Source organism: Pseudorasbora parva, chromosome 1 (genome assembly GCF_024679245.1).
Source record: "Pseudorasbora parva isolate DD20220531a chromosome 1, ASM2467924v1, whole genome shotgun sequence".
Lineage (NCBI taxonomy): Eukaryota > Metazoa > Chordata > Actinopteri > Cypriniformes > Gobionidae > Pseudorasbora > Pseudorasbora parva.
Window position 1 is genome coordinate 66584735 of NC_090172.1, and position 26248 is coordinate 66610982.

Sequence of the window (26248 nt, forward strand, 5' to 3'; positions counted from 1 at the left end):
ATTATCTGCACCTCTACAGTTTTGCAGTTTTATCTCGTTTTTTAATAAGTTCTTATTTTGCTGGGGTTTTTAAGTTGTTAATAAATCTGTTGAGATCTAAAGCATAACATTTGAAATTCTAGGTTGATTCTTTCAGTTTTGCATAGCTCCTTATGAGCTTTCAACACTCTGCAACCTTTCATTTAAGTGTCTCTGGTCAAGCCTATCCCTTTTTTTCACTTGTTGACCCACATCTGCTTTAAAAGCTTTGATCATTCTGTGAGCATCATCTCTTCACCAGGGTGACTCTTTGCGAGTCGTTGCAATGGGCTTTCCCTCGTTGGTAAGGGAGAGACATCACTAGTACGCTCTGTATCCCCTACTTCCTGGTATGTGGGAATGCTGAAGCTGGCTGATGTATTTTAAGATGAGAAGCATGGACTCAAGTTTCCTCTGGTGATCAGTGCACACTCTTCTTCTGAGATCACAATGTGCATTCAGCGGTTCTTTTTGTTGGATCATACTGGAATCCTTCCTGGAATTGAGCTCCTGTCACCTATAATTGAGACTGAACCATTTCTTGTTAGTGACAACAACATATAATAATCATCTGCTCATCTGTCCCACTGTTCCTGTGAAAAGCTTTTGTGAGGCTGAGCGCTGTCCTGTCCCCTTTTAGGGCTCTCAACTTACATCACTAGCAGGGCTTAAACCCCTATTCATAATCATTTTTGTCTCATACCATTTTTCCCCAAAGAGATTCAAATGTATTCTTTACAATTAGCCAATTCAACTCAGTTATCTATTTGTTTTGAGTCTCATTATTCTTTCATAATTTCTTATGCATATGGAAAGCACTCAACCCACTTTGCTCAGGTTAACGGTTACATGATATTACACTTTTGAATCCGCTCCGTCAGCTCCATCGCGATATGCTGAAAAGAAATGTAGATATGTTATGCGCTGCGCAAATGTGGGAATATTTTTCCCTCTTTTTTACCACAAAAGTATTGACCAGGAAGCTTAACCAAATTCATCCATGGTCATTGTTTTATTGGGCATAATTTGCCCTGTGGGCCCACATACTAAATTTAAATACAGCTGTTTTGGCAAAGTATATTTTTTGCCTTAGTGTCTCTTCAGACACTCTCTCTCATTCACTCACTCACACCCCATGGCCATCAATCACACCCCCATCATGTATCTTTGTAGAGCTGCAACTAACGATTATTTTTTCTGTCGACTAATCTAACGATTATTTTTTCGATTAGTCGACTAATCTAACGATTTATTTTTTTACCCTTTGAAATTTTTCAAAATTCTGTGGCACCCCCTCGCATAAGTTACGCTAGAGGTGTAACAGTACAGACTGCTCACGGTTCACTTTGTATCACAGTTTTAGGTTCACGTTTCAGTACAGTTCGGTATTTGCTATGTTCAGGGGAAAAAGGACTACTGTCAAATGAAAATAAAGAAAATAAGAACAGATAACTTAAATAGAAGCAGCAGCACAAATAAATACTATTGAGCAAAGATGAGAACAAAATAAACAATGCTTTTCAGGTCTAACATTAGTTTTTAGGTAGAGAAATGGAATGAAGTAATCAAAAGTAAAATAACCACACATTTAACTGTTTAAAATAAAAAAATAATCCTTATTAAACTTACAAAAGCTATTCAGTCAGGCGCAGTGAGTGATGTCTTTATCTTTTGTTTGACATTAAACAGACAGCAGTGAATGCTACTGCCCCTTTAAGACCCACGGATAGTCGTCGTATTTTCTGTATAAAGTTCACTTACGGCATAGAGTAGGCTGTGACATTTTGACATACTTTTTGTGAGTTTGTCCGTTTAAGCACAGGATTTGAAAGATAACTCAATATTTGCGCGCTTTGGGACGAGTGCACAAAGACAGATCTTCTCATTCGAGTCTCCTTGCTACACGGGGGTGATGACGGTGAAAATGACTGCTCATATTCGGACGTACGGCAGCACTCGCATGCAAGTTTACAAAGAGAGACCGTTTTGCCCACGTTTTCCTTTTATTATCGCTGTTGTTGTAGTGTACCTGAGGAGTCAGCGCGTGTATCCATCGACACAAACATACATACAGCATTATTTCCAAGTTACAACCCATATTAAAGATGCGTCATCAGATGCGAGATGAACCGAAGTGTAAGTGCGTCCCGGCACCTTTTGCTCGGGATCCCGGTTGGGAAACACTGGTCTGTATTGATTGACACCGCGCTGGTTTGTTTAGAATTATATGAGCGCCGTGACCGCGTGATGAAGGCGTGTCGCAACTCTGTTATTCAACTGCACTGGTTTTAAAAGCTATGTCATACTAAATGCGCCAAAATGCAATAAAACTTGTTTTACGGTCGAATGCAACGCGTGTGTGTGTGTGAGTGAATAAGAGACGCGCAAAGGGACGGAGAGAGAACTTAAAGGGTTACTTCAGCGATTAGCATATGGCTTTGTATCAGTAGAAACCCTGGAGAATATTCAAATTATTGTGCTTTCCCCCCTCATATCTCCCTGAGACGAGAGATTTATGCATTTTATTTCTGGAAAAATTCCTCCTATGATGCAAAATGACGATTTTTGCATCATAGGAGGAATGTTTGCCCAGAGGCTAAAGACTACAGCCAGCAGAGGGAGCCATTTCCGCATGTTTTGAATCCGGCATTGGGGGATGGGAGATTACACTCAGCTTGCAGGGAGAGCTCAGCTTGCAGACAGGATCATTTAAACGGAGCTATGGTGAGCAATGTAAGTCTTTTAACTTCTCAAATTCATTTCTATGAAAGTTAAGCTTGCAAAGGCATGAACTGAAACGCGCCAGACTGAACTCCTGTGTGAATGTATGCCGCGAGTGTAGTCGCGATTACCTCAGCTCTCATCACTCCTGCAGTTAGTGCTCAGTGCTGTGAGACTCGCGCGGTGACTCACTCATTATATTGAAGAGACACGTTCAGTTTTTAATTGTAGTGTCTCTAACTCAGTCACAGTAATGAAGTTGTTGGCGTTGGGAATGGCCTCACAGGGCAGCGAAGCATTCTGGGAATTGTAGTCTTTCATCCCCATGGGACAAAAATACATTTTCTGTCTTTTCTCAGTCTAGAAGACACCAAATTCAAAAATAATTTCACATTTCTACTGCATTGATGACCCAGTTTAAATACAGATTCATCTTCCCAGCGCTGAAGTACCCCTTTAAGGAAATGCAGCTAAACGAATATGCGTGCGTCTTTTAAATAGCGTAAAAATGAATAAATGACGAATGTGGCGGCCGTTATTGATTATGTGGCAGTCCGCCACAAATTAGTCTATGTGTGGGAAACACTGTTTGGCCTCTGTTTAAAGTATTCCCATACTTTTGATATTCGCGGTCTAGGTTTTTGTGATAGAACCAGGAGCAGAAACCAACATTACGCGAATTGAACGTCTGACACGACGCGTCGACGCATTTCACGAACGTCGACGTATTTCCGTAGTCGACGTCATCGATGACGTCGACGCGTCGTTGCAGCACTATATCTTTGTTTCTGCTTCAGCAGGTTTTGTTCTAATTGAGAAACATCAGGAATGCCACAAGGTCTGAACATGGCACTGTAGCATTCCCTGTACATGAACCTTTCTTTTTCCCATGAAGTCTAATAGATAGTAGACCTAGTTATGATGCAGTTGAGACAGCCTGTTTTAATTTCTCAAGTGCATTTAATAATTTGTTCGTCTCATTTTAAGTTTGTAATTTTCTTTTTGTTGTTGCTCATGAGCTTCTTTAAGAATGATATTGGAGATCTCTTCATTATCACGGATCCTTGGCCAATAATATTTTTATCTCATTATCCCACTGATGACAGCATTCTGACTTCATGTTTTTGACTTTGGAGTTATTATTATTTAATCCAGCTCTAGTTAAAGTTAAATTTATTAAACAAGATGGAGTGACCAACATTCAGTTTACCTACCATATTTTTCCATGAAACATCTTGTGTCTATATTTTCTAAACCAATGAATACATATTTTATGCTTTTAGCCCTAGATGTTTAACATTCTAGCCCTTACTATACCAAATCCAGCCTCAGTTGTAACTATTAGGTGAGTTGAACACCCACTATTGTCTGTCAATGCACTGTGTTTTTCTTTTCTCTTTTTTTTTCCATCAGACATAGGGCTGGACTGGTGCCTATACTGAAAAAGGCACTAAATATGTCTTTACAACGCCCATATCACTACAGTGGCTCTACAATAATTTTATGAAGCAACGAGAAGAGTTTTTGTGCGCAAAAAAAAACCCTAAATAACTACGTGACGGCCGAAAACATTTCTTCCTGAAGCTTTGGAGTGTTATGAATTAGCGGATCGATTCAGCGGTTCGGATCGCGGGGTTTTAAAATCGCTGACGTCTTTAGTAACTTTTATGGGTTTTGAGAGAGGAAATGTCATTGCTGCCAGTGGAAGCCTTTCTGAGCCATTGGATTTCAACAAAAATATCTTCATTTGTGTTCAATGATGAACAGAGGTCTTACGGGTCTGGAACATCATAAGGGTAAGTAATTAAATTACATTATTTTCATTTTTGGGTGAACTAACCCTTTAAATGATTTTTACAAAATTTAGACAGTTACATTAACATTTTGGCATTCCAGGAAGTCCTTACGCAAACATATCAGAGAAGAGCTTGTTCTTCAGTGTTTAACAGCTTGGTCTTCAGTGTTGAACTTTATTGGATAACTTGTTGACATCCAGCTCCAGAACTTACTTTTGCAGTACATTGAATGTGTACCTGAGTTCAGGAGGGTAGCTCAAGTTCAGTCCATATATCAGTCATGGCTGTTGCATATGGGACACTGCTAAGATCCTGAAGAAATGTTGGCCCTCTAACACCACTCCGACATCTGCTGGGCTGTCTTCTATGCATTGCACCTTCAAGTCTTATTACATAAATTCCCATCACTGTCTTCTGGATCGCCTCCTCAATGCTGGCAATGTCTGCATCCTAGAGGGGACATTTAAAAAGAATACAATACTCTTAAATTCTTGTGTATTAACTTTAACAAAGCATTTAGCATCCTGAAAAATGCAGAAAACATTTAAAAAGCACATATACTCACAATATACTCCCATATCAGACTGCTAGGGTCTTCATTCAGGTAGACACCGAGAGATTCGATTATGCATTCTCTTTTCACTTCAATGTCATCAGTCTAAAGATACAAATAAGAACATTAACAAAATAAAGCCTTTACATTCAGCTCTCTACCACATGTAATTGTGTAAAACATTCGAACGATCTAATTTAGGAAAACTGATGAAACTGCATTTTGCACCAAATGTTACACACACACACACACACACACACACACACACACACACACACACACACACACACACACACACACACACACACACACACAATATATATATATATATATATTAACCCATTTACTGTCAAGTATCGTTGATGACCCCAGATGGTTAATCAACATTCACTGCTCGTTAAAACGCACTCATTAGACAGATTAAAGTAATATTTGACCACAGTTTGATAAAACTTGGTTGTAGTGAAATGAATTTCCTAATTTATGTAAGGAGTGCAAAATAATTGATCTGTAATTAACAATTTTTCTAATCACTAATTGATACAGTCTGCTCACAGCTAATACTGTATCAGTGCAATACGTACTGTAGCAGAATTCATAAAACTTTAGGCTAAATACTATCATTGTGCCAAACTATAGATTGTAACAAAAGTCAGCAAAAATATTACTACTTTTTAAAAATCTTAAAAAGCAATAGAGTGCTTCACTTACCTTAGCCAAAAAACGTAGCTCTCTATCAATGAAGTAGTGACATTTCTTCATTTCACCATAGGTACGGATGAACTGGAAAAGCCATGATGAAAAACATACTGTCATTCATTCATATATATATATATATGATATATAATACATATTTATGGGAGGAAAATGCTTAGAAATTACACATTTTATATATATATAAAATGTGTAATTTCTAAGCATTTTCCTCCCATAAATGCTTAAGGTGGCTAATAATACTGAGAGGGTAATATTACAAGATCAAATTCTTATTAATAAACCACAGGCTGTGCGCAGATAAACAGATTAACCAGAAAATGAACATGATGTGTAACGTTAATGTTAAGTAAACTGAATGTGTTGCAATGCATTCATATGCTAGCAGGCTTAATCTGCTTATCTGCATGTAGTACGGTTTATTAATAAGGTGTACACTAACTTCATAGTTATAAACTTCACACACAGTGTTTTTCACTTCAAGCGTTTTTGAATGCCTGATAACTTAACTGCTCGTTTCATTAACTTAAAACTAGGTTAACTGAAAACTATTTAGAATTTTAGTATGTTGCCCAAACATTTTTTCCACGTCCATACATAACGTTACATATATAAGTGTTATACACTAACGTTAATATACGTTACAGAGAATCACATGCACCTTAAACGAATCAATCGCATGAATGAACTCCCAAAAATGTCACAACATTTCCCACAATACTTGATAGTTAAACAACAGACATCCCAGAACAGACTTAACGAAATATTAACAGAAATAAAAGACTTTGCCTTTAAATAAACTTTATATTTTCTTACCTTGCCACCTTCGTGCTGCGCGTCGTCTTCAAGTTCATCCAATACGTTGGAAATCGTCACATCCGGGTTTTTTTTTTTTTTTTTTTTTGAATTGCGAAATGAAACCGTTTACATTACTTTAACGATTGATAATTAAGTATAGTGGAAAGTGATGCAGGTTAAGTTAATTTAACGCAATACAATAGTGTTTTGGTGGCAAAATAAATATATATGTGTTATTTTAACAAAAAATATTTGGGTAAAAGGAACAGTGCCACAAAGTCATTTTTTTGAGTGTATACAGTCAGTATATGCTGTTTGTGTTACTTTTAATCGGGACAATTTAACTAAATTATAACTAAATTAATAGATTATCATTGCAGCCCTCCTGCATATGGATTGGTGGTTGCTGGGGAAAATAAATATGACAGTCTCTGTACATCTTAACCAGCTGCTGCTCATAATTCATCAAACTCTCATGTGGTACGGTTGTATGTACTTGTTAAAGAACTTTTTGATACCCAATTTTAATACTATTTTAATATATCTTTTTTTTTTTAAATCAATAATGTTCCGATTTTATTATAATCAAATGAGAATTAGAAAAGGTAGATCATTTTCATCTGATGAATGTAAAGTTTAACTCACCTGTGATTCACTCATGTCTCCAGCTCACAGAAGACTATCACCAGAGAACTGCTAAACACAAAATAACACTCATTTAGAAAAGGCAGACAGGATTGTTGTTTTTTTTTGTTTGTTTGTTTTTTTGTTAAATAATATTTTTATTTTCATATAAACAACTTAATACTTATTTTAACTATTACACCTATTCACTTTTTTACTGATTGAGCTGTCCAACCACTCAATAACAGAAGTACATCACAAGAAAGTTAGTGAGCCATCACAAAGATTGACGACGATGTTGTTCTGTTGAGACATTTATGTGGTTAAGTGTAAATACACCCTGTGTGAGAGCAATAATATGACCTACAGGTATGTTAAATAAATACCGGTATTTCATATATGAAAACATGGCAGAACAGAAATTTGATATATTAAATAAGGGTGGTCCGATCAGGATTGTTGGAGCCGATGGTCGATCACAGGAAGCAGCATCTGCCCATACTGCTCTATCTGAAGTCTTTTTATCATGTAGAGTTATTTATATTATTTACAGACATTCATTAAGGACCTGAATTTCGTTTTTTAAAATGGGGGAATCCCCCCTTAGGTGAGTGGATTTTTTTAGACTTTCTTAAAAATATACAGTTATCTCACCTGAATGTTTGATGCAACAACACTTTTGTTTTTACAATGAGGCAATTGTGGCACAATACCTTACACACAGCAAGGTTATTTTCGTAAACGAAAACTGAAACTAAGACTAAAACTATTGGTCAAAAAACATTTTCGTAAACTGAAATAAAATTAAAAAATCTGAATAAATAAAAAACTAAAACGAAACGAAACTAACTACTCTTACTAAAAAACTAACTGAAATAAAATAATAATTAGCAAAAATAAATATTTGTTTTCGTTATTAATAAGCCCCTATTTAGCCTGGTGGAAAATCTGACTGTGGCGGTTGAGGGAGTGTCTGTATATTGCGCTACTGCGCGTGAAGTGATCTGAGTGACGGACGCGTGCAGACAGGCAACACATCGCTAGTCCCAAACGGCAGCTCACAAAGAATCAATGCGTCCGTGGCAGTGAAATGGGAAATAACACAAGGTAATGAGATGCACGTTGAACTTCTTTTAACTTAAGCTCACTGTTTCAGAATGCCGTTTCTTACGCGACGAGAGACGCAGGCGCAAAAGTCAGCAACTAGTAGCAAGTACTAGCCTACTGTGCGTTTGAGATTTCATGTTTGCATAATATTGACAGGCTCAAAGGTGTTATCATAATCATTTACTACTAATAATATTATTATCTGTGTGGAGACATTTCCCCACAAAGTAGGGAATACCAGGACACACACACACACGTTTGTTTCACTATATAACCTACCCATCCCAAGAACGTGCAAAACAATAGATTTAAATATAAACATGTTTTGGCCGATTTATAAGCCCTTTTAACTAGTGAGGACATTTGACTGGTCCTCACTAGTTAAAAAGGCTTATAAATAATATTAAAGTTATCATAATATTTTACTAGATAAATGAGGACATTGGTCCCCTTTACAATTATAGCACAACACACACACACACACACACACAGCACACCAGTGTGTGTTGGCTGTATTCAGATGACTTTAGCTGTGGTCTTACACTGCTAGCCTACATTGTACTACTGGAGAAATTAAAATAAGCTTTTAATTGTTTAACAATATTTCATCTTTGTTATGAATGAGTTTGTCTGGAATTTATAATTTTTACTTTTATATTTTACGTTGCATTTATTTTGTTCCTTAAGATAGATCCTCTGAGTATTAGCCTATGTCAAAAATATTAAATATAATTTTTAATATCAAAATATAATTTATTTCATTTTTAATCTCCAGATCGTTGTTTGTATAGGTCATAGTTTCACTCAAGCTTTTTTGCTCAAAGGGGAAGACCCAACTTTATGCATGTTTTGTAAGACCGTCCTGGGTTTAAAGGAGGGGTGAAATGCTGTTTCATGCATACTGATCTTTTTACACTGTTAAAGACTTGGAATCCCATACTAAACATAGACAAAGTTTCAAAAGTTAAGGTGGACGTTTGATGGGAGTATTTCTTTGTCAAAAATACTACTTCCGGTTAGTCATAAGTTTCGGCAAGTTTTTTGAGATCATGCGTCCCCTTTGACGTTAGTGGGGGCGGAATTTCCTTGTGTGGGCCTTACGGACAATTCTACCGGAAGAGCGTGAGAGAGAGAGAGGGAGAGAGAGAGAGAGAGAGAGAGAGAGAGAGAGAGAGAGGGAGAGAGCGAAAGCAACAGCCTACGCCCATCAAAGCGCTGGCTTGTAGGATGCTGGACAGGTGATGTGCACATAACAATGTCACCAAAAAAGTGCGTTTTTGGTTGCCAGACCAAGACAGTCCTGCACAGATTCCCCAAAAACCCCGCGTTAAGGCAACAGTGGATGGAATTTGCTTTTCCGGATCAGCAACTGAGTTGCGCGAATGTTTATATCTGTTCGCTGCATTTCGGTGCCGACTGTTTCATAAACAAGGCCCAGCTCGACGCCGGATTTTCCCAATCGCCTAATGCTGAAGGATGGAGCAGTCCCAACGATAAAGGTCCCAACGTTAGAACCGCAGGCGGTGAGTTAGACTGCTTCAAATGTCTGTGTTTTTGCCTATGCTCATCAAGTAGCCCAAACATGATCACGTATAGTTAATTGATCAATGGAGCATGCGATGTGTAGTGCGTGTACATTTGTTTAGCTGGCCACTATTTGTGTAACTTTATGTTTGTGTATTGTAAAAGCACTCCAAACAACAATACACAAAGAGTGGGGAAATATGTTGAACTAAATAAGCGCGCTTCTTCATTCAAATGCGCTACTATTCCGTGTCTTTCTATGTAAACACTAACTTAACCTGCCGTGCAAAACCAGTCCGCTTACTGTCTACACAAACCACGCGTAAACACACAAACACACGTGCACAACTGCACTTCCCACATGTACACCTTCAAAGACAAAAATACGACGATATAATTCAAGTATAAATATGTAAATAACACAAGCCGCTAAGCATATTATATAGTTAGTGTATAACTTGTACCACATAGAGACGTCCTGCTCTAGTCGTTTTTGCTGCTGCTCCTGTTCAACTGCAGCCTCTGGGTCTGATTCCGGATCATAGATGTATGGCTGTATCTGATTAAAAGCCATATTTTTATTTTGAATAAAGTTTTCCCGCTGAAAGGGATGACACAGCTTTACGACGCACTCAACACAGCGGCGCACACATCATTATTTAGCTCCGCTCACACGACACGCCCCCACCCGCTCGGCTTTTTTCGGAAAGACTCGGAACAGCGCATCTTTCTTATATAATTATTAAAAAAATAAAGACTTTTCGGAGATATGCAGGATGCAATGCTACTCTATAGGTACTCAAGATTGACATGACACTGACTGAAACTGAGTGTTTTACCCCCCCTTTAAACAATAATGCTCGTTTATCAAGTTATTTCACTTAAGGAAGTTTAGTAAGATTAAACTTTAATCTGTGCAAACATTAAACTTTGCTGAAATTAAAAACCTTGATTTGGTCTCTACACTTCATTATGGTAACTCTGCTAAACTATAATTACTAAAACTAAAACTGAAACTAAATAAATAAAAACTAAATAGAAATGTATTTGCAAAATAAAAACTAAACTAAAACTAGCAAAACCATTTGTAAAACTAACTAAAACTAAACTGAAATTTATAGCAAAATTGAAAACGATAATAAAATAAAAACTAATTTCAAAAAGCAAAACTATAATAACCTTGACACACAGCACAAGCCTGAATCAAACTGAATCCACAAAAAAGACATGTAAACTGAGTAATAAAATTAGAACAAATAAACAATTTACAAGCAGTATAATTTTTTTTATAATGCACTCAAGAATACTTTGCCTACCAACCGTATAAATGCTCAACATCGCTGTATTCTGCGTCAAAGGGACACACGCTCAGATGTTAATGAAAAACACATGAACGAGTGAAGGAGACGCGCTGCTGAAGTGCCGCTCAGTGACAGCAGAGGGCGCTGATGAACTGCAGAATGCAGCGATTACCCCGGAAACCAGCAAACAAAACAAACCGCGTGTAGTTTTTAAAACAGCCATTCGTTTTTGTAATCTCAATGTTGTTCATCTCAGCACCAAATACTTAATACTTAAAGACTTAAAAGGCTATTTATTTTCAAACTGAAACATTATGTTTTAATCTGGACTACAACATGCCCTAATGATTAGAATTTTTTGGATTATTTGTCCAAAAGACATACGACTTCATTAGTTAATATGTTTCATTATCACCAAACTGACAATGAAAAATACTTTTAAATAATTAATTCTTATAAGTAATGTTAATTTCTTAGTTACTGTTTAATAACAAAATAACTTTTTTAATGGACCTAAGATAAAACTAACAATGATCAATATTTCTTAACTAACATTAACAAAAACATTATACTTTCTGTACCAAATGTAGCTATTGCTCAATCTTAGTTAATGCATTAAATAATGAGACCTTAGTAGGGGTGTCCATGGTTAACCGATTGACCGATTAACCGTTAAAAATTGTGTAACCGAGTGAAACATTTTGCTCGGTTAAGTGGCGTCAATGACGTGCTTTGAATTTAGTTGTAATATATGTTTTCACCCCTAGAGACCGCCAGAGCGCTGCCAGACATTTGTAATATCCACAAGAAGAAGTCATGACCAGCTTTCTAAGCGGGCAAAGAAAGCGTCGGAGCACTTTAAAAATGAGAGTGACGGGGCGAAATGCAAGTATTGCAATGCAGTGCTTACCGCATATTTCAGGCTATAAGTTGCTCCGGAGTATGAGTCGCATCAGTCAAAATATGCGTCATGAAGAGGAAAATAACATAAATCGCACTGGACTATAAGTCGCATTAGGGCAGAAGCAGAGCGGGAGCCGCGCGCGCTGTGCATAACGGAGCAGAAGAAAGAAAGTTTTAAGTGAGAAACTTGTGAATGACTAGAGAAAAGCAGACGTTACTTTAACTGTAATGAAGAAAACAAAAAAGCTGATCGTGGACTGAAAGCAAGATGGCCAGAGCTGAAGGGACGAGTCCACAGATGCTTGAACTCTCTGCCGGGAGAGGCTCAGCAGCCGCGCGAGTCAAACGCATAGGTCAAACGCTGTGTCTGTGTGAATCATTCTCGGCTGCATATTTTACTAATGCCCTAATCATGCAGGCGCCCTCACCTCGCGGCCGCTCGCATTGCTCGTGAACTGGAGCGCATCTCATCCTAATTTAACGAAACTCAGCGTACGCCTCGCAGACATGAAATAGATCTTAAGAAACTTGAAATGTCTTTTAACAATTTAAAACGAAAAGAAATAGGGTACTCTCTGATTGTGTAATCCATGATGTGCATTTCTCTCTATAGGCGCGTTCACTACGGAGATGGTGGTCGTCAAATTAATAAGCTAAAAATAACCCTGACGCACACTATGGTTAACCGAGTATTAACCGCTAAGGGCCTCGGTTAACGGTTAATGAAAAACTTGAAAACGTGCAGCCCTAGACCTTAGTGTAATTTGTTACCTGTTGTTCTTTATAGCCTAATTCTTTTGCAATTAAATCTGTTTGAAACATGTACTTTTACAGCTCTGGAAAAAATCAAGAGACCACTTAACATTGATTTCTCTTACTTTTTTCCAGAGCTATATGTATTTTTGGTGCATTGTATTATTGTATTTAAACATTCAGTTATTTTTGTTATTACAAAAATAGTTCTTAAAGCTGTTATGGTAACTTATTTCAATATCGTGATAATATTGTATACCGTAATAAAAGCTTCAGCAATTAATCGCAATATGAAAACTTGATATCGACACATGCCTACATGCAAGTATTAACCTGGTATATATTGTAATCTCACACTAAAATTGTAAACAGTGTATGTGTAACATTATAAAACATTAAGCAAACTAACTGCTATAATTCAACGGTTGTAAAATCCAATTTTACCATTCGTTGCTTTCATTTCAAAATAAAAGCATGATATAAAAAATAGCAGTAGGTCAGTTTCACACAGCCGTAAACACACTTCCGCCTCACAGACCAATCAAACGTCTCGGTGGAATTACGACAGTAATATCCGGAGCAGTTACACATTTTGATGTTGACAGTCACTAAAAAAAACAATCCAAACCAAAGTCTCGGCTTACTATAATAAGTTTTATGCTTCTGCTCCCAACAGTTGTTGAGCGATCTGTGTTAATACACTCACTAATATCTGAATGTTCATTAGTTCTGCTGAGATTGAGCAAAGCACGGGCAGATAAGCTACTGCGATCACAACACGCCACGCTAAAGTACGGCAGATACACACAGGGGCACAGCGGTAACCCCCCCCAATATTCAAATACATCAGTTAGTTTTGGCCATTAGTTAATTTATATATAATAATATATAATAATAATTTATAATAAGGCCATCCTTAAAAATATTTTGGTTTGCAGTAACAGTAAAATTTTTTAAAAAAAGGGTCGGTAGGTAGGTCTATATTTTTTTTTTTCAAATTTTAATACAAAAAAAAATGTACATTTTTGGTGATGGTGATTACGTAGGTATGAATTTAAACAAATTGGCATATCGTGACATCACTGACTGGGTCTTCAAGCCGTGCCTTCGGGCGTGTAGGCTAATTGCAGGCTATATAGACAACAAACAAATTGAAATATTTGTCAAAAACATGTTTATTGCATAAATTTCAGGTGCATTCTTTAAGAAAAGGGTCCAACCACCAGCTAGCTGTCATTGACTCAAAGCTGTCAACCCTCCCTTTTTTTCCGGGTTTCTCACGTATTTTAGCTCTTTTCCCGCTGTCTTCCCGTTTTAGTATTTTCCCGTGATATGTTTCTTATTTTTATGCTCGATTGTGTTAACTCAGAACACGCAACTATCTGTGTCTCTGAAGTGGCTTGCACTTCTTGCCAGACCAACGCATCTGGTGATATAGACTAGTGCATTTGAATATTAAAAAGCAAAAAGTTGTTTTTATGAATTCAATTAATTAAGTAGCTATAACCAGCTATTCAATCAAGAGCAGTGAGTGAGTCCTTATCTTTTGTTTGACAGACAGCAGTAAAGGCTACTGCCCCTTTAAGACCTAATACAGAGATATGCATCGTCTTTCTCAACTGTATAAAGTTCTCTTAAGGGATATAGACTGTCTGATGGATACTCATCAAGATCGACATGTTGACATACTTTTTGTGTGAGTTTATCCGTTCAAACGCAAGACTTGAAAGAACTCAATATTTGTGCGCTGTGAGACGTGCGCGCGCTGCGCAAAGAGACAGATCTTCTCTTACTGCAGAGGGTTCTCATTCGCGTCTTCTGGCGAATATACTGGGTGATGATGGCGAAAATGACTGGTCATACGGCAGCACTCGCATGCATTGAACACAGTTAACAAATATAGACCGTTTTGCCCATGTTTTCTTTTATTATCGCTGTTGTAGTGCACGTGTATCCATCGACAGAACCGCACATAAAGCATTATTTTTCAAGTTACAACCTGTGCCGCAGCTCCCACCACGCGCTGGGGTCGAGCAGAACACACGCCACCCATAGCAACGCGTTATGACAACGACATTTCAGACTGACAGAGACAAGATAAACGGCTTTTCCGCCATTTGTTACTGTTTTGTACACGTTGTTATATTAATTATAATTCAAAATCTGTTTTATTCGCCACAATATAGTAATGATGAATGTTGAGAGCGGCACTTTTGATTCATTTTCAAAAAGGGCAGGGGCTCAAACTAAGCCCTCCCTTCTGCAGTGCACTTGCCCGGTGTGTGTAACGTGTCCATGGTCCTGACTCCTGTCACACGGCGAAATCTCCGACAGGGCTTTAACAGTCTAACGTTACAGTGAATGAGAGTATGAGCCGAGCCGAGCCGAAACGAACGCACGTGCAGGCCATAGTGTGACATCCGTTAACCATAGTGTAAACATAGATGACGTCACGGGTTTTTCTATAAAAGAAAGAACGTAGCCTTCGTTTGTATGGCCCAGGCAATTTATACATTTATAATACTTACTAAAATATAATTCATATTATTTTATTACTGTTGTATTAGTTGTTTGAAAAGTAAAAAAAGAAATTGGTCGGTCTTAAAGCCAATTTACAACCGGCAAGTCGGTCGGACTAAAAGGAAAAAAAAATAAAAAATTGAGTCGGCCCTAAATTGACAGGGTCGGTCGGGTTACGGCAAACAAGAATATTTTTAAGGATGGCCTAACAATCTACTTGTTTTTGTTTAAGTAATACGTTGTCAAATATGTATAAACTTAAATAGACAAACTATACAATTAGTTTATGTCTCTTTGAAATAATTTGTCCTGTTATTGACGTAATGCGCGTTATTGACAAAATGCGCGCCCAGATGTTCGAATAGTTCGAATATTTGTGTTTGTTTTTGAGGGAATATTCGAACGTCATTTTTGAGCAATTTTGACAGCCCTAGTAAGCAGACTCGTCACCGTTCTGGATAAGGCCGATGACAGTGGTGTCATCTGCAAATTTCAGAAGCTTGACAGAGGAGTCTTTAGAAGTGCAGTCATTGGTGTACAGGGAGAAGAGCAGTGGGGAGAGAACGCACCCCTGGGGGGCACCAGTGCTGATGGTAAGAGTGCTGGATGTGAGTTTACCCAGTCTCACTCGCTGCTGCCGGTCTGTCAGGAAGCTAGAGATCCATTGACAGATTGAGGATGGTATGGAGAGCTGGGTCAGTTTGGCTGTGAGGAGATCAGGCATGATGGTATTAAAGGCCGAACTGAAGTCCACAAATAGGATCCTTGCATAAGTCCCAGGTCTGTCGAGATGTTGCAGGATATAATATAGTCCAATGTTGACTGCATCATCCACAGACCTGTTTGCTCTGTAGGCAAATTGAAGAGGATCCAGCAAGGGTCCAGTGATGTCCTTTAGGTGGGCCAATACCAGTCTTTCAAATGACTTCATGACAACAGACGTGCGAGCAACAGGTCTGTAGTCATTTAGTCCAGTGATTTTGGGGACGGGAATGATAGTGGAGCGTTTGAAGCAGCTGGGAACTTCACACTGCTCCAATGATCTGTTGAAGATCTGCGTGAAGACTGGGGCCAGTTGGTCAGCGCAGGCTTTCAAACAAGCAGATGAGATGCCGTCTGGGCCTGAAGCTTTCTTGGTCTTCTGTTTTTTGAAGACTCGGCTCACGTCCTCCACACAGACCTTAAGCTCAGGTTGGATGGCAGGAGAGGGGAGGAGGAGGAGTGCAGGAGGTGATGGTGGAGGTGTGAAGTGCAGATACTGAGTACTGAGAACGGACAAGGAAAACTCTTGTGGCGAGTAGAAAGGTTTACAGTTTATGAAGTGCGCCTCTAAGTTAGGAGAGCACATATAGCCAGGGCCGGACTGGGACACAATTTCAATCGGAAATCCTACACCCATCCAGGCCAGTATGCACCCAAAATAAAATGTAGAAACACAGACAACCCTATTTTTTTTACCTAAATAATTAAAGTCTTTATCTCAAACGGTACCCTCCCTTCCCCTTTCCTTTTCTTACTTTTCTTAAATATCTCTGTCTCCATCTATTTTAGTATAAATCAAAGTATTATATTTAAGACAAAATGTTGTTTTTATGTTTTTAAGTTAAAAATTGTTTCATTAAAAGCTTTTTCTCTGCCTGGCTGAATCTGATGAGTGATCACTGCACCACAGCGAGTGCTAGGATGATTATCTCCACCTTCTTTTGATTAAAAAAAGGGGGGAACGTGAATTCGAAAATGATTACTTTAGTAAAAGCAATAATATAAAATAAGAATTATTAAAAATAAAATAAAAATAAACGGTCTCCATGGCAGCAGGCCAAATTAGTTGCCAGGCCACCGGGATTTATCCCGGTGCTCCCGATGGCCAGTCCGGGCCTGGTAATAGCTAAGTACACACCACATATGCTTTAGCTAGCTAACGTTAATCCATTGCAATGCATTTAGCTATAACTATCAGTATAACAAGTTAACAGAGCAGCCGTCTGGTTTGCTAGTTAATTTTTCAATAGTGTCTGTAATTAAAGGGGGGGGGTGAAACACTCAGTTTCAGTCAGTGTCATGTCAATCTTGAGTACCTATAGAGTAGCATTGCAAAGAGTAGCAAAGCTGTGTCAACAGCGGGAAAAAAACTTTATTCAAAATAAAAATATGGCTTTTAATCAGATCCAGCCATACATCTATGATCCGGAATCAGACCCAGAGGCTGCAGTTGAACAGGAGCAGCAGCAAAAACGACTAGAGCAGGACGTCTCTATGTGCTACAAGTTATACACTAACTATATAATATGCTTAGCGGCTTGTGTTATTTACATATTTATACTTGAATTATATCGTCGTATTTTTGTCTTTGAAGGTGTACATGTGGGAAGTGCAGTTGTGCACGTGTGTTTGTGTGTTTACGCGTGGTTTGTGTAGACAGTAAGCGGACTAAAAAAAACACAGACATTTGAAGCAGTCTTACTCACAGCCTGCGGTTCTAACGTTGGGACCTTTATCGTTGGGACTGCTCCATCCTTCAGCATTAGGCGATCGGAAAATCCGGCGTCGAGCTGGGCCTTGTTTATGAAACAGTCGGCACCGAAATGCAGTGAACAGATATAAACATTCGCGCAACTCAGTTGCTGATCCGGAAAAGCAAATTCCATCCACTGTTGCCTTAACGCGGGGTTTTTTGGCAATCTGTGCAGGACTGTCTTGGTCTGGCAACCAAAAACGCACTTTTTTGGTGACATTGTTATGTGCACATCACCTGTGCAGCAGCCTACGAGCCAGCGCTTTGATGGGCGTAGCCTGTTGCTTTCGCTCTCTCTCTCTCTCTCTCTCACGCTCTTCCGGTAGAATTGTCCGTAAGGCCCATACAAGGAAATTCCGCCCCCATTAACGTCAATGGGGACGCATGATCTCAAAAAACTTGCCGAAACTTATGACTAACCGGAAGTAGTATTTTTGACAAAGAAATACTCCCATCAAACATCCACCTTAACTTTTGAAACTTTGTCTATGTTTAGGATGGGAATCCAAGTCTTTAACAGTGTAAAAAGATCAGTATGCATGAAACAGCATTTCACCCCCCCTTTAATGACAAAAGTATTCACATCAGTGTTTTTTTCCATGGAAAATAATCAGACTTTTAAACGAATTGGATGAATGAACGATTTAAGTGGTTCACTCATTTAAACAGTGAATCACTGCCTACTGTTGTAATACTTAATATCTTTCTTTTTATAATCTCTATGTTAGAATTTTATGAATGATTATACACAAATTTCATAACGTTATGAGGTGTATAATCTCTTAACATGTTGTATAACAGATTGGAGGTAAAGCAGCTGGGTAAATAAGTCAGCAGAGGAAGAGGAGCAGCAGGTGATCAGGTAAAGAATATGCCATTCAATCAATAAAATAAAATAGGAAACAGTATAGAAAAACAACAGCTTTACAAACTTAGGGGATAGATAGATAGATAGATAGATAGATAGATAGATAGATAGATAGATAGATAGATAGATAGATAGATAGATAGATAGATAGTGTAACACTTTATTTTAAGGTTCAGTTATTAGCTATTAACTAGTTGCTTATGATCATGCATATTACTAGGATATTGTCTGTTTATTAGTATTTATAAAGCTCATATTAATGCCTTATTCTGCATGACCTTATTCTACATCCCTTAATCCGACCCAATACCTAAACTTAAACGCTACAAAAACTACCTTACTAACTATTAATAAGCAGTAAATTAAGAGTTTACCTAGGCAAAAGTCATAGTTAATAGTGAATATGTGTTCACCATACTAAAGTGTTACCATAGATAGATAGATGTGAATAAATAATTAAATAAATAATTAAATTTACCCAATAACAACACGTATAAATTTGTTTTTTAAAAAACAGGCATCCCAACGTTGCATTGTTTGAAAGCTGTGACTCTTTTGCTAAGTAGCCTATTTATAACACGAAATAGTAAAAATAACAATAATAAGTTGAGTAGGCCTACGTTTTCGCCAATGTCTCTGGTTTCGGTTTCGCTTCAGCCAGGGTGATTTTATTTCGATGCTTCACAGTCTACTCGCACATTCAAATAGGCTATAGCCTATAGTGCTATACTTTTAGTGCTATATTGAATATACATATTCAACTATACCGACCTTGTTTCAGTCTTTCTCCCGAAGTTCTTGTGTGTTTTGTGCCCAACGTCTGCGTTAAATAAAAGATAAACAAACTGCGAATCGTTTAAACGTAGCTAAAATTTAAGAGAAACAACAGCAACTTATTTTCTTCTCTTCCTCTTCCCCTCTCTCTCTCTCGGTCTTCACTCCACCTTGAAACAGGATGAGGTACACAGTCCCCACACAGGGACTTTTTCTTGGTGCTGAAGCTGTCTGCGGCCTGCAGGAGAGGGGCGTAACTTGACGTTGTCCAAATCACACCGAACCACACGAGATGTCAGAAGTCAGAACGAGATTTTGTTGGCAACATGGCAACTCGTTTTGAGACAACGGTAAGAATATTTTCCAGAGATAACCGTTTAAATTGAAATGTATAAGTCATTTTCATACAGTAGTAACACATTTTGGTATTGTTTTCCCTCTCTGCACTGTAGCGCGCTGACGTCACTAATATACGTCACATATTACGTATTGCATATCTTTAAAACGCAATGACAGTGACAGCGCATGCGTGTACTATTTGCGTTATGCGGTGATGTCACTTGTTTGACGTCCCACGTCTTTAAAATGCATGAGAAAACTTGACATAATAGATTAATATAATGTTACAAACGCTAAAGTAATAATAAAAAGGGCTAAACGGAGTACACATATCCTTGCTTTTGACAATGCCATCTGTGGTAAAACAATATAATTATAAGGATTTACAGAGTATACTCTGTAATGGCTGTGTACCTAGTATTTTATTTGAACTAAGTGTAGTTTAGATTACAACTCTTTATTGTCCACGCAGGTGGAAATTCATCTTCAGCCTCAAAAAATATTCATTTGCATTCCCAATTCAATACAGCAAACACACCAAGAAACTTGCAAGAACTGCATGCCCCATGCATTACAAACGTATAAACTAATTACGCTAAGACCATGAATAAAATAAGTAATATCACTACATAAATAAATAACCACTCTTAGTAACATAATGTACATAGATCATTAGTTTTATAAAACAATGGCAGATGGTATAAATGTTATTTTCAAATGATAAAAAATTATTTATTTAAAAACAAAGCAGATATCTCTTATCATTATAATTACAGAATTATGTACACATACAGATTATCATACACACATATACAAACATTATTGTTACAAAAATTGTTTAAGCATAAAAAAATTGTTTATATTCAAATATACTCAGCCTGAAATTTCCCTCCATCAGTAAAAAAACATTCAACCCAAGCAATAGCCCTCATCCTCGTTATCTGGATGAAATCACCGCAGGACTCGTCATCCGCCATCAGGAGCAGACCCGGGTGGATAGTGCAGAGCAAGCACAGTGTCAATGAGCAGGGCACCCAAAACTCTTGTTTGTGTTCTGTGGAAAATGCACACCAGTTCTAGACACCTAATTTAGATAAAATATAGAACAAACAATGTTGAATAATTTTGAAGAAAGGCATTAACATGGTACAGGGTCACACTATATTTTAAAATGCATTATTGGAAGAAGTTAGACAAAGATATGCTTGAGTGTCTGTAAAGTACCTAAGAGACTTACTTTATTAAGAATAAAAACAAGATTAAAACATTCTCAAGACAAACTGTAGATTGAAAAAGCCTAGCCTGAAAGTTTGAAATAGTTTCAAAAGCTATGAAGTTTGAAGATTCGGTAGTTCAAAGTAGTTTTCAAACTGAAAGTTTACAGTCTATCAGAAACAAAAACATGATAAATAGATAGACACAGACAGACATAACAGACAAAAAAAATATTTTATTTTTTTGGCAAGACAGACATTACAGACAGACACATTACAGACTGGCATGACATGCAAACAGACAGACAGACATTACATACAGACACATTACAGACTGGCATGACATGCAGACAGACACATTACAGACTGGCATGACATGCAGACAGACACATTACAGACTGGCATGACATGCAGACAGACACATTACAGACTGGCATGACATGCAGACAGACACATTACAGACTGGCATGACATGCAGACAGACACATTACAGACTGGCATGACATGCAGACAGACAGACAGACAGACATTACATACAGACACATTACAGACTGGCATTACATGCAGACAGACACATTACAGACTGGCATGACATGCAGACAGACACATTACAGACTGGCATGACATGCAGACAGACAGACAGACAGACATTACATACAGACACATTACAGACTGGCATTACATGCAGACAGACACATTACAGACTGGCATGACATGCAGACAGACACATTACAGACTGGCATGACATGCAGACAGACAGACAGACAGACATTACATACAGACACATTACAGACTGGCATGACATGCAGACAGACACATTACAGACTGGCATGACATGCAGACAGACAGACAGACAGACAGACATTAAAGATTGGCATGACATGCAGACAGACAGACATTACAGACAGACACATTACAGACTGGCATGACATGCAGACAGACAGACATTACAGACAGACACATTACAGACTGGCATGACATGCAGACAGACAGACATTACAGACAGACACATTACAGACTGGCATGACATGCAGACAGACAGACATTACAGACAGACACATTACAGACTGGCATGACATGCAGACAGACAGACAGACAGACATTACATACAGACACATTGCAGACTGGCATGATGTAACCCTTTTTACGATGTCGTAACAGAGTAACAGGTAATTCGTTATCTTTAATAGTATTTGTACCAGTAACAGAAGATGCTAAATCTTTAAGAGCCAGTGGTTTGACATCGATAAAGACAGAATACAGTAATTTGCATTATTGTGATCACTCTTTGTTTAACTAAAGGAACCATAACAAACAGTGTAACAATTTAGTTCAGAGAATGTACATAAAGAAATAAGAAAAATAATAAAGCCGGCATAAGTTTCCCTTAAAACAAAAGAAATAAAACCAAGCTCCAAAAATAGTCTTATTGTTCGTTGGGGCCCTTTTTTCTCTTTGGTTGAATTAGGGCTGGACAATAATTCAATATCAATACATATCGCGATATTTTTTTCAATAACGGTGATATGATTTTTAAACACATTTCCGATATTTCGATAAATATATTACAGCATTCCTCACTGACTGATGTTCAGGGCGCAGCCGTCAGAAAGAGCAGAACATGATTGGCTACTTGCGCGATGACGTACACCACAGAAACGCAGTCAGTGCTCAGCAGTAGTAGGCTGATAGATCCAACGCGGCAAGTTTTAGCTACAAAAAGAGTTTCCCTGACCGCAACACAAATGTGACTGAACGAACTTCCACAAGTAAGGAGAAAGAAATAGCTGATAAGAGAAGAAAGACTAACGTTAATTCAGTGGGGTGGAAGTGGTTCGGCGTGTCCCCCGCACTTTTAATAAAGTGTATTTTCATCCCCCGCACTTTTACTGGGTCTCACCGGTCCTAGTCGACCCGCTCCGAGCGGGATGCCAAACGGCGTTACCTGGAGCGAGGGCGGGCAAGTTAACAGGGACGACCGCTTTCTCTAACCTCGGTTGATTGCGCGCTTCTTGAGGTCACGGGCAAGTGTAGCCTATACATAGAAACCAACGTGAATACATCAAGATTTAATTTCAGAGACAAGAAATAATCTATGCATGACCTGTCATTTTATTCGTATCTAAATATGAGGAGGGTGCTCTCACAGAAAGTCCAAAAGCGGATTCGTAACTTACTGTCGCGCTGGAGCTGCAGCTGACGGAAAACAATCGTTATGAGCTGAAGCGTGACGACGACAGTCAGACGATTGCGACAATATATGAAAGCAATGAAGGAGCATCATGAGCAACAAAACTGTTTTCAACATTGATAATAATCATAAATGTTTGTTGAGCATCAGATCCTAAAATGAGAATGATGAGTGACACTGAAGACTGGAGTAATGATGATAAATTCAGCTTTGATCACAGAAATAAATGACACTTTACTATATATTCACGTAGTGAACAGATGATGTAGATCAGAATAATATTTCACTGTATTACGTTTTTTTACTGCATTTTTAATTAAATAACTGCAGCATTAAATATATGCTATAGTTTTGCATAAATGGAAAATAGAGCGCTATGAATTGTTCTTCACTGAAATTTAAAACTTAAAAGAAAATGCTCAATAAACTGCGTCTGCGGCATAGGAGCACTGTACGTTGTAAAGCAGATCCACCATCTGAAGAAGATCCATCTGCTAGAATATTCGGAGTCAGGCTGAATCCTGGCTGAAGCACTTTTGTTTAATCTATATTAAGAATAATATAATCAGCCTATGTTATAGTTTAAACTTAAAGATATTAATATTAATCAAGTGAGAGTCTTATGTTTGTTTGATGTTGATTTCACATTTCTTTTTCATATAAAGGCTAAATACAAATAAAAGGTGAACATTAATTTATTTGTACTGGTTTATTTCTAAAATATTATATAGTTTTATAGGAGGACTATTCATAGACTTGGCAAATACATTTTTCAGAAGTTTGTAGGTTCAGACATCCTTTGTGGCAGTGCTTAGTAGTTTTTTCTAAAGCTTTTATATAGTTCATATCGATATCGGAATTATATCGTATTCGACCGAAATTAAGAAAAATATCGTGATATGAATTTTGGCCATATTGTCCAGCCCTACATATACTTTAACGCTTTTTCCCCTTTTACACATATAGTAAACATATTGATATAGAAAACAGCATCTCTTGCAAACCCAACTGGAAATAAATCAATTTTTGCAAGGATAGCAGGATAACTAAGCTCACATGAGCAGCATTAACATCGTGATACAGCATTGAGTAGCCGTTTACAGCCTTTCTAAACGGCAGCTTATCAACTGTTACCATTTCCAGCATGATGAGTTACAGGTAACCTAACAGGTCTCAGAGTTTTTTTTTCTCACTCACTGTTGAATCAATGAGTGGGTCTCTCTAAATCTGTCTGATCAGCTGCAGCCGTCTGCCGATCGCGCACTCTATAAAGTGTAAACATGACAACATTGCCTTCATCATATGTTTAACATCCTCATTTAATGAATGAAATCCCGTTGGATGGGATATTCATGTTTCTTACCCTATGGATGGCCATTTATTCAGAATTCAGCTAGGCAACGGAACAGCCATTCAGTCTTTCAGTCAGGAAGTAGCTAACAGGAAGTCAAAGCGGAGCGCGATCTTCTTCTTCTTTTGAGTTTAATGGCGGTTGGCAAACCAGCTTTTGGTGCATTTCCGCCACCTACTGGGATGGAGTGTGAATACCTAGGATGATGGAAAAGAAAACTACTATCTATATTTATAAAACAAAACAAAAATAATAATAATCTCTTAAATTCTGTTTACCAAGTGTGTATCTCTCAAAAACCTAAATAATATAGGATACACGTTTGATTGTACGTGCACTCTGAAATGAATCTTTTATTGCTAATTGAACATTTATCTTTTTTAGTTCTTCCACAAGTTGAGCCTGTTCATTATTATATCCTTCACAGTGAACAAGCACATGCTCCACTGTTTCTGCCACCCCACAATATGGATACACCCATCTGTCTCACTTTTGCCTATCAAGTGTAAATTATAGTTTAATCTGGTATGCCCAATGCGTAGTCTTGATATAATTGTATCATCTCTTCTGGATCCATTTTCTCCTCTCACTCACCACTTTATCCTGAATACTGTACAGATGTCTTCCTTTCAAATCCTTATTCCAGCTGTCTTGCCATATATTTATAACAGCTTTCCTTACCATGCATTTAGCTCAATACATTCAGCTTTCCTTAATGGAATCTTTATGTCAATTTCATCCTTTTTTAAACCAGTCTTTGCCAGCTTATCCACTATCTCATTTCCCTAAACGCCTTCATGAGCTGGTACCCATAAAATATATATATTTTTATCAAATGGATTTATTCTGTACAAAATCTGTATTATGTCATAGGATATCTTGTCTAGCATCTGACTTTCCACTTTTTAAGCTGCAACAAAGCTGATAATGAATCAGAGCACAACTATATTCTTAATATTAGATTCTTCCACCCATAACATTGCTATAGATATTGCCATGAGTTCTGTTGTAAATACTGAGATATCATTAGACATCCTTTTAACAGTACTTTGTTTAATATGCGGTATGCTGCTGCTGCTGTATATCCAGATTGAGGATTTTTAGACCCATCTGTAAATATCTGAACACTATTGTTATAGTTTTGATTCAAATAATTTACCACTGTTATATTCATATGTAAATACCTATCCTTTTCATTCTTTATAATGTTTAATTGTAAATCCACTAAAGGCATTCTGTACAGCCAAGGGGGTACAACTGATTTAATTACTGTATTGCTCCTGACTATACCATCTTTTCCAATATCTTTGGCAACTTTATCAGCATTCCATCCAAAACTATTTAAGTTTGCATATTCATGCTCCCAACACTTTTTTAACACATCTTTAACTGGATGATCATCTATATGCCCCTTTACGGAGCACCAATACGCCATTTCCAGCTTAATTTTCCTAATTTATAAAGGCATTTCTGTCATTTCAACCTGTAAAGCAGCGATTGGAGATGTTCTAAATGCTCCACATGCTATTCTCAGTGCCTGGGATTGAACTTCATTTACTTTCATTAGTAAATAAGGTGATGCTGAACTGTATACTATGCCACCATAATCAATAGTTGTCCTAATTATTGTACAGTAAATTCTCTTTAAAGAATACCAGGTTGCC

General features: G+C 37.7%; 2 protein-coding genes across 2 annotated transcripts in view; both read right to left on the bottom strand.

The window, feature by feature from the left end:
* Positions 1-19929, bottom strand: part of LOC137080985 (uncharacterized) — a 61189-nt gene extending 41260 nt beyond the window's left edge. The window contains exons 1-2 of the mRNA XM_067447613.1: positions 19487-19929; positions 7246-7296 (exon numbers count right to left, since the gene is read on the bottom strand). Coding sequence (XP_067303714.1) covers positions 7246-7260 — 15 coding nt within the window. The 5' untranslated portion in view covers positions 7261-7296; positions 19487-19929. The remainder of the gene's footprint in view (positions 1-7245; positions 7297-19486) is intronic.
* LOC137080903 (uncharacterized) overlaps positions 1-26248 on the bottom strand; it is a 470496-nt gene that overhangs the window by 274249 nt on the left and 169999 nt on the right. The window lies entirely within an intron of this gene.